The sequence below is a fragment of the Octopus bimaculoides genome, chromosome 18 (genome assembly GCF_001194135.2).
Source record: "Octopus bimaculoides isolate UCB-OBI-ISO-001 chromosome 18, ASM119413v2, whole genome shotgun sequence".
In the NCBI taxonomy this organism is placed as follows: domain Eukaryota; kingdom Metazoa; phylum Mollusca; class Cephalopoda; order Octopoda; family Octopodidae; genus Octopus; species Octopus bimaculoides.
Genome location: NC_068998.1, coordinates 55,399,326 through 55,410,039, shown reverse-complemented (window position 1 = coordinate 55,410,039; position 10,714 = coordinate 55,399,326). Strand labels below are relative to the sequence as shown.

General features: G+C 36.7%; 1 protein-coding gene across 3 annotated transcripts in view; it reads right to left on the bottom strand.

Moving 5' to 3' along the window:
* Positions 1-1,106: 1,106 nt before the first annotated feature.
* The window catches only part of LOC106881043 (uncharacterized), a 31,838-nt gene continuing 22,230 nt past the window's right edge, over positions 1,107-10,714 (bottom strand). The window contains exons 8-11 of one of the 3 annotated variants that reach the window (XM_014931249.2): positions 9,053-9,121; positions 7,089-7,122; positions 3,450-3,494; positions 1,107-1,351 (exon numbers count right to left, since the gene is read on the bottom strand). In XM_014931249.2, coding sequence (XP_014786735.1) covers positions 7,089-7,122; positions 9,053-9,121 — 103 coding nt within the window. In that variant the 3' untranslated portion in view covers positions 1,107-1,351; positions 3,450-3,494. The remainder of the gene's footprint in view (positions 1,352-3,449; positions 3,495-7,088; positions 7,123-9,052; positions 9,122-10,714) is intronic. The other 2 variants (XM_014931247.2, XM_014931248.2) reach the window with 2 other exon arrangements.

Genomic DNA, 10,714 nt, shown 5'->3' with positions numbered 1-10,714 from the left:
TATATATATATATATATATATATATATATATATATAGCTATATATATATATATAGCTATATATATATATATACTTTTAAATGGTATATAACTAACCCCCATTTAGATATATGTACATTGATTCAAATGTGTATATATGCATACAGACACATATAATATACTATATATACTAAGCCTAGTGATGTATACATGTGTGTGTAGAAATATATATATGTACTCGTCTTATACACCCAGATAATTCAGGGTATATATTTTATATGTGGGTCTTTTTTTTTTTTTATCCTCTTCCTGTTTTTTTTCTTCTCCCCAGCATATTCATGTCTGTTTCATTTCTGTTGGCAATTATTGAAGGAAAATAAAATTCTACATCTTTATTTTGTTGCTAAACTTGTGTGAAAGATGTTTTCACTTCGTGCATTTTAATTGTATTCTTTCTTGGTTCAATGCATTTCACTGAAAGTCAATACCAATGTCCATTTTTTTCTCTACTGTTAAACCCTTTTTGTATGAAACTACAAAAAATATTTCTCTTTAAATTAAAATCTTAAGCTCTCAATAGAATAATGATTTCATTTGATTAACATAAGCTGTAATATAATAGTTAGAGATATTTTACTAATTCCTTCATAAACCTTGATCATGTTGAAAATTTATTAAAACATAAGTAATTTATACATTAGAAATATAGTAACGAACCAGTTAACTCAGTGTCACAAGCTTCAAAGAATCTAATGTGAAATATACAAAGGGTTACCCCAAATTAACTGGAAACGTCACCAACCCTCGCCCGTTTCCAAACAAGGAAATATTTCTCTATGGCTGGAAATGTTTTCATATAAAATTGGAAACAACAGTACAACTTGTATGATGGTGATGCTAATTTACTACCATCATGTGAAGTCATGATAACACACAATATACTTCTTTCTGTCTCTATCTACATTGATGTGTGTTTGAACATATTTGTGTATATCAATGCATATCTTTGTGTGAATATCTAAATACAAACATGAATGAATGTGTGTGAATGCATTTGTGATATCGTGACTGCTAACTTGTCACTTAAGTGTTGTTTACACAGAAGAAAGAAATTATTTGAAGTGAGGATTTCTGTTAAAATGTGTTTTATTGTCTAATTTTAGAACAGGTCAAAAAGGCTTTCTTTAGTATTTCTATGTCAATAGTTTGGATTACGTTTCTGGTTCCATAACTTTCCAGCTACTATAGAGTATTGATATTTGAGCAGAGGATTGCTTCTTTAGATATTTATTAAATAAACATTAGGGAACCTGCTTTGGTCATGTCAGTATGGAGTATTCATTGGAACATCATCGAAGTACATATTGTTTGGACTGAAAAAGAGATAAAAATGAATTCACCTCATATAACACAATGTATTTTTCCCACCAAAATCAAGTTAAACATTCATCATATAATGTATGATATTAAGCTGCAAAGATTTTCTCTGTTCTTAATAAGAAAAAACACATTATTATTATTATTATTTATAAAAGTGACAAGCTGGCAGAATCGTTAACATGCCAGGCAAAATGCTTAGCAGCATTTCATCTGTCTGTCTGTTCTGAGTTCAAATTCTGCCAAGGTTGGCTTTGCCTTTCATCCTTTCGGGGTTGATAAAATAAGTACCAGTGAAACACTGGGACTGATGTGATTGACTAGTTCCCTCCCACGAAAGACTAATATATTGGATCATAATAGATGATCTGCTCCTGTACCTGGTATCAGAAGTGGTTTACTATAATTAAGACCCCCAAAATCAAGATGTCTTTTGTGTGTGCTTTTAGGATTTTACAAATAGGTTTAGGACATTTTTTCTTATGCTATAATAAGGGGAAGCAGAAGAAAGAGATGCTTGTTGGTTATGGAACAAGAGAAAGGAGCTCAACTGGAAAACAGAGTATTAAGGGTCAGGATCAAAATACCCAATGAACATTCAACATTGTTTGACATCCTCAGCTCCTTCTGACCAAGGCCACGGTCAGTATTTGGCTCTTTATGTTCAAATCCTGCCAAGATTGTCTTTGCCTTTCTGCTTTCCAGGGTTAAAATAAATTAGCAATCAATCGACTGAGGGAATTTAGTGGTCATTTGCCTTAAGTACAAGTGTGAAGAGGCACAGAATTTATGACATTATTTTAGGTCTACCTAATAGAAGATAATTAATTCCTTATGTTAATGTCATTAAGCAGGTAATGAGTGTCAAAACAGTTTTCTAGTTTTGCAGGCAATGTACTGAAGCCTATCATATTAATTGATGGCAGCAACCCACAGCAGGCACAGATTAGTATTGGAGTCTTAGAACTATGCTTATCCTTCTCCAGGGTACCAAAGCCTTAAGACAGTACTAGGGAGAACCAGAGACTGAAAACACCAGGTTTAACTTTGTAGCAGTAATTAAGAGAATTTATATTTGGCAAAAGATTCAGAATAATTCATAATCAAATGTCCTTCCCAGGGATATAACAGGTTCAAACTCAAGACCCATGAGTTACTAGAATGATATCCATTTGGCTGCTTCTATAGCAACTCAATTTCTTTAATATAACAGCCATCTTTATAAATTTCGCAGTAGTGTTACTGGGATTGGAGACAATAAAGGTAGTTCACTCTGGCTGATGCGTTTATGGGGCATCATTTTAGGGTCTGCTGTATGGGGGTGGGGATGCAAAGGGAATAATTGAATATATTGACCTCTGATACTTTATTTTAACAATCTCAGAAAGATGAAAGGCAAATTTAACTTCAGTGAGATTTGCATTGAGAATATAAAGAGCAAAAATAAAAACCAAGATATTTTGTTTAATGATTCTAATACTTGATCAAAGTTAATATACAAAGAACTCCTTTGTATATAGTCATCATCATCATCAACATTCCTTGGATCAGATGGAATTTGAGGAAGCAAATTTCTGGTTCCTCTTCCCAACACTCACCAGTTTCCAACTAAGATGTTTTTATCCCAATAACTGGGCATGTTTTCTCAGAAGACTGGAATGAACAGCATCATTTGTATCATAGTGATGCTACAACTAACATTTATGTCAAGACACACACACAAACATACATGAAAACATGTATGATAGGCGTCTTTCCGTTTCTCTCTATGAAATCCATTCACAAGGCTTTGGTTGTGTCAGAGCTATTATAGAAGTATACTGAATATATTCAGTTGAAATCCATCATGGATGAAGATCACTAACAATGTCAATCACATGCTGCCTTGTTTTGTGGCACCAACACCTTTGCTGCAAATCATTTTATAGCTTTTCATAAGAATTTCATTTTGTTTAGTTATGCTCCAAATTACAGCTTATTAATGAAAGTTTATTTATTAAATCCCTTCAAATTCTTGATTATTTTCAAAGTTAATTGAAACATTCAAGTATTTCAAGAGAAATACGGCAATGGAAAAAGGAACAGAATACTTACACTGGCTTCCAAAGAAATGGATCCCTTCCTTGACGGAGAGCATGCCTGGATTAAAAGAAGCAGGAGAGATTATTTATTTATACAAACACACACAAAAGTCTCTCTTACTTTTCCGGTGGTTTGTTAGATTTGTAGGGAGAAACAATGGACTAAATACAGAGGTTAAGCTTTAAAGATTTTGCAGTATCAACCATTGAGCACAATCCAATTAATATTGCCATTCTAATGATGGCTTCTTCTACTGGAGCATCAGAAAGGTCCCCTCCTTCTCTAACATTCAATCATAGTTTTATATTCTTTTCAAGATGACCTTAAATTAACGTTTTCATGCCCTCACATATAAATAATTGGCTTTTTGCTCCTGAGTTAATTGGCAATAAATTCATTTTGTATAAAGTTTACTGTTCCGTTAAGGTAGGATCAGTGACGCAAGCCACGTCAGAGAAATCTACTTAACCTCATGTCTCAATGAATAGGTCTTATTTAAATAGTCTACATTAAATGATATATGTTTATATGGACATATATACACATGGCTTCACTGTTGCGCACAGCTTGTGGATTACATTGTTGGTGATGTGTTCTTTCCATGAGATATTAATGATGGCTCAAAGGCATCTCTGGTAGAAGAATTTCCCACAGCTCAACCTGCTTTCTGTACAGCATCTCCAAGTTTCTGAGTGACAGACAAGAGCCATGATGACAACTAACTGCCTTGTAGACACTGATCCGGGTGGACGAGTACAGTGCACAGTTCTGCCACAGATGCTTCTGCAGACATCCAAAGGAGGTGTTAGTTTTGGCAATGTCCTTTTTGCAGGTTGTGTCATTAGAAATGACACTTCACCAGAGAGGTGAAGTGTTTCACGACTTAATGGAGGATGCTGATTTGCAGTGGTTGGTATGTGGTATGTGGTGGTTTCTGGTGCAGTACTTTAGTTTTCTTCAGACTGATAGTGAAGCCAAAGACCCTGGCTGCCTTAGAAAAGCCAGGCACAATCATCTGCAAACAGCAGGTTATGGATGACTCCCTCCAGAGTCTTTGTGCAAACAAGAAATTGATGATGTTTGAATATGTTTCCGACAGTTCAAAAACAGATGTAGATGCTGTCATGCAAGTTTTCCTTGGTCTCTCTCGACATCATGCTGAAGAAAATTGGGACTAGAACACAATCCATTCTCAATGGGGAAGAGCTCCAACAGGTCACTCTACTTGATCTATTCCTGCAAGCCCTTGTGTAGCTGCTGGTGGACAACCCAGTCACTCCAGAACTCTCCACAGCCCACCCTTATGGACTATATCAAACACCTTTGTCAGGCCAATAAAACCAGTGCAATGGGTCCCATTTTGCTCTCTGCATTTCTCCAAGAGGACAAAGATCATGCCTATAGTGTCTCAGTTGACATGAAAACCACACTGACAGTCCTCGGAAAGGACTGCATCAGCACTGGTAGGAATGAGTGTTTCTAGAAGAACACCCGCCCACCCACCAGTACCTTTGCCTGCAATTCAAAGCCACATCACGCCTCTGTACTTGTGGCACCCTGACTCTCCTTCTTTGTTATTGGACACAGACACTGCACAGGTTGCTGGCCGTTTCTCCACTTCCTCAGCACAATGTAAGGAACCAATGAGCTCTTCAAAAGGTCCGTGCTTGTAGACTTCTACCAAAAGACCATCCACACCAAGAGCCTTGTGGGTTCTCAGCACAGCAATCACTGCCTTGATTTCTGCAAATGGAGGCTCGATGGTCCAGCTGGCAACTGAGGGCTTGTCTCGAAGCAGATTTGTAGATCATCATTCTCTTGTCAGCAGAGTGAAAAGGGGCTCGAGTTTGGCAAAAAAGGCCATATATTGTGCAGTGCTTCATAGAAGGATCTAATGGCTTCTAACATTGTGTTCTATCAGCAGGTTGTTCTGGATCTCCTGCAGTTACTGCTGAAGGATGCTGCTGGTAGACCTGTAAAAAAAAAATTGGGGGCTGACTGCGGTTGGCAAGCACTCCTTGGTGACTAATATGCTTCTGGTGGAAAAGTTGTTGGACCTCTTCATCATTTTCATCAATGCAGTCCTTGTTCTTTCCTGATGACAAGTTCACTTCCTCAAAAGCTTTTTCCTGTATCGTAGTCTTCAGATCTTTGCTTCTGTTTCAGCTAGTTTCATGTTCATATGCTTACTGTTTCAACTTGACTGAAACTCCTCTCAGGTTTGGTGATCTGCATAGCAGTCTGCACCAGGCATGATTCTGGTATGGAGCACATCCTCCACATCCATCTGCTGCACCAGGATGTAGTCCAGCAGGTGGCAGTGTTTCAACCAGGAATATCTCCAGGTTATCTTGAACTGTGCTTTCTGCTGAAACAGATTATTGGTGATTACGAGACCAGATTCTGCACAGAATTCAAGCAACATTTGTCCATTGTCATTGCAAATGCCAATGCTATGTTGAGTGAGTATTCCTGGCCATGTGGTGTGGTTCCTGCCCACCTTTGAATTATCCTTATCGTTGGTCTTTTGGAGAAGGCAATCCAGTTCACTATAGAATGATTCCTTTGTAACTGACTCCGTGCGAAAAGGGTTGCAACATAGATGCTAATGATGGTTGCATACTTGCTATCTTGTACAAGCCAAACAGACATGATGTGATCAGAGTGACCAAAGGGCAGGCCCTGAAGCTAGGGAACAGTGGCATTCTTTATCATAAAACCAACTCTAGACAGCTTTTATTTATTGTGTTTTGTTTTTCTTTCATTTTACTTTCTTTTTCTGCAGCCAACCAGGTGGGGGTTGATGCAAGGTTCTTTTAGGCCACCTTTTGTAGAGAACAAACGGTGCTAACCCTAAAATGAGCTGCTTGGTCATTCAGGATGCTGCTAAATTGCCTTAGAGGGCAAAAGAGCTCCATCCACCCTGGAATTTCTGAAAAAGGGTAGCAGACCATCTGAAGAACTCCACTCCTTGATTCCCAAGCCTATTCCTTTCTCAAAGCAGTGAGTATCTTCCATAACATGCTAATTAACCTATAGTTAGAACCCTGAAAGGTGCTGTTGTTCTGGGTCAAAATAAACCTAGGAACAATAATGGCCAAGAAGTGGTTCCACACACCACAAAAGCCTGCAACTCCCAAAACCAGATACAGTTTAAAGTCATACAAAATAGTACGATTTGAAGGACATTTATTTGCCTCTTATTTCTAGTAGATTGAATAACCCTGTAGAAGCTCCATGAGGTTTCATAAGATTCTGTGTTGATGATGCCTTTCTTAAGATCATTTAGGGATGTGAAGTGTTTAATTTTAATTTCTTACATATCTAGATGACATCCCATTTATGGGAATAGGGAAACAGAAATGGGATTATGTATGAGTGATTCATTTCCCAAAGTAATTTGTCGGCTCAGTGAAATGAAACCGATTCATCATGAAAACAAAATTTGTCTTGGTTTGCTATATAGAGAGGAAGGTAGGGTTATAGAGTGGTACTAATGGAGAAGGAGGACTAGTTTATAGAATGAAAGTGTTAAGATGCATAGAGAAACTCTATGAACCGAATGCAATAGCAACATCAGCAATAATATTAATATGAGTATGGATGAACAGAGAGAGTAACAACAACAATAATAAATTGGATTTTGCTTACTTACACATTGATTTCATCAAACTTGTATTTATCACTGAAGCGAAAAAAAGAAACAGCAACAAAAATAAATCATTAAAGGTGGGTGAAATAAAGAAAACCTTATTAAAGATGAGTGAACTGCAATTTTGTATGAATGTGGATTTGTTTCTGTCTGATGGGATTTGATTAAATTAGTTCTACACTCTGTTCCTCTTAATCCTTTAATTTGAATATGTAACCTTTCTAACTACATTATTAGGGCAGTTTAACCATCATATTAAGAGAATCTGGCTTCCAAACCCAAATCTCTGCTTTAGCCCTTTCGTTACTAACCCGGCCGAAAAAATTTTTGGTTCATAAGACCAACCCGGCCGAGAGTACCCATTGTTATTTAAATGTATATTTGAAACCAAATCTCGTAGGTACATTCGTTAAAACACCTGATTTCACTTTGCAAACAGTTGAGTTATTCTCTCCCACATTGTTTGGCCTGATATTTGAACTCAGTGAATTTTGGAAGATTTTTTTCCACATTTTTTGCGGCGTTAATTTTTTTCAACTTTGAAGATGGAGAGGAGTTTCATGCTATCAAGCAGTGATTCCGAATTTGAAGGTTTTTCAACAGAAGATATGGAGATATCGAAGAAAAGAATGAATGAGCTACAAAAGCACGTGGCGAACGATAATGAATCGGATATTTCTGGATCCGAAACCGAAATCAGCGATTCTGAAAGCGGCGACGGTGACAGCGAGGATGATTTTACACCAGAAAAAGATTTTAAAAATATTTTTCTGAGGAAACAGGGTCTACCCATAGTCTTTCTCAGGAAGCAAAACCTTTAGACTTCTTTTTCATGCTTGTTTCAACTGATTACTGCAGAAAGAAACCGTTACACAGAATGTAAACAAACTGGAAAAAAAAAGATAGCTTGTGGTTTCCTGAAACTGTAGATGAAATGCGGGTATTTTTTGCCATAAATATTATTATGGGTATTAGACAGTTACCCAGAATAACAAATTACTGGAGCGATCCGGAACCTTTTGGAGATGAATATATTTCCAGTATTATGAACGAGTATGATTCGTGAAGTTGAACCAATAGAGGTGGGTGCAAGAGGGTTTGTGGGCAAATCTGCACATGATCTCATGAAATAGCTCTCGATTTCTATGAGAAAGAGAACCGGAACTCTTAAGACAATGGCAGAAGCAGCTGAGATGAGTTCCAGCTGGGCCAAAAGGGAAAATGCAATCATTTTTACCTGATTGTCCTTGTTTTGATTGTTAGAGCCCCAAAGTTGTGGAAGTTGGATGCTCCAGCATTCTCGTGCTGCCTGCCATATTTGGTAATGTTCAGAGAATTTCATACTAAAACCTTTCTTACAGATACAGATTGTTCTCATTATCATGGAGGAAGTTTTCAAAGCCCAACATTTTTGCTGACTCTTTGATAACCTCTTTAGTTAGCCTAGCATTGAAATGACCACCACCTGGGGGAACCTCTCAATCAGATCAAAACAACTTTCAGACAAAGGCCAAATATAAATTAGATTCTAAGCTCCAAATTTTTGTCAATTAATTGTTCTATAATAGAAGAACAAACAGATGGTTGCTTAAATGACTGCTGTTAAGTGCACTTGTTTACCTAGGGAGTGTGTGAGTTCAGTCTCAGGCAAGTTAATCTATATAATGTATATAAATCATTATATATATATATATATATATATATATATATTCTTTTGCCAATCCACTAAGTTACAGGGATGTAAACACACCAACATTAGTTGTCAAGCAATGGTGGGTGGGTTAAACACAAACACACAAACATATATATATATATATATATATATATACACACATGACAGGCTTCTTTCAGTTTCCATCTACAAAATCCACTCACAAAGCTTGTATAAAAAAAAAGACATAGAGCATGAGGGTAGTAAGTATTAGAGTACTGTAATGTGTAAACAATTTCAAAAACCACTTACAGAGATGGATTCTCCCAAGCAAGATTGTATCTTCTTTGAAGTATGGATGGCCTTGTGGAATCATCTTGTCTGTAATAATAAACATATACATACATACACACACACACACACAGATATATATGTGTGTGGGTGTGTGAAAATAAAATTTTTTTCACATGAGTAGAAGTCATAAGAGATGAAGCTGGAAATGCATTTGAAGTTTTTAAGAAAGCTTACATTAACTTATTCAATTTCATGATTTTTCATAAGTGTAAGATGGAGGGGGGGGGGGCAAGAACACATGAAAACGAAAAGTGTCGCTGAAGAGGTCACAGATATGTGATGAAAAAAATCCCAGACAATGGACAAGAGTTCAAATAATAAAATGAAAACAGTAATAAATGAGTGAAGAAAAAATATAAAGTGTATGTGTTTATTTGGCAAAAAAAAAAAAAAAAAAGACCATCCCAAAATACAGCAATATATGTTTCAATACATGATTTCACATCAGGAATCTTGAAAAACAAATTGATAAATGTATATATATCTATATATATATATATGCAAGTCTTTTACAAGACATAATTAAAATTAACTCCAGCTACACTAAACCAACAAATTTACTCTATGGACTGGGCTCAGTTTTGATGGCAATTAGCACCAGAGAAGTTGTCTCCTTCAGCATGCAGAGGAAATGTGGGGGACTGGCTTTTCAATGGAGTGCTTCAGACACTATAAATGTAGAGGAAACTCTCTGTGACCTGAGACATGTAAATGAGAGAGAGCAGAAAGTTCATAAATGAGTGGTTGACATTACACTTGTTTTCACATTCCCACACAGAAACATGAGGACAACAACACACACACACATATATAAGTAACCAATCTACTTCTTTGCTATTCTGACAACCTGTCATGTGACTCAGTACATGGATTATAACATGTAATTGTTGATGTTAATACAGTAATATGATGCCTTCACAGGATTAATACGGCCTTAACTATCAGAGCACTTATTCATTTGACAGTAATAGGCAGACATCATGGAGAACTAATCAAATGCTACACTTGAACTTGTAACCACCTTCAACCAACCAAATTGTAGCTTAATCCATAATTTCCTCATAAAAAAAGGAGTGAATGTCCAGATTCCATCCAGAAAAAAATATATAATGTGTGTGTTCATTTGGCAAAAGACAAATAAAGGTCATCCCAATATGCAATATATGTACACATACGTATGTATATATACATATATATATATATATTATTTATATTATATATATATATATACATATATATTATTTATCGAGGTCGTTAGAGTAAGTGACAGGATAAGGTAATCGAGGTCGTTAGAGTAAGTGACAGAGTACTTAAAATCAGACTAGTGCTTCATCATAGATTAGCTACTGTCATCTCAGCCTATGCACCTCAACCGGGGCTACCAGATGGTCTGAAAGACCAATTCTATGACACCCTCTTGCAAACTACCTCGTCGACGAGTGACAGGGACCTTCTCTTTGTGGCTGGAGACTTCAACGGTCATGTCGGACGTCGTGCTGGAGGCTTCCATGGCATACATGGAGGCTATGGCTTCGGTTCCCGCAACGAGGAGGGAACCAGACTGCTGGAGTTCTGTGATGCAACCGATCTTATGGTCTGCAATACCAACTTCAGGAAACC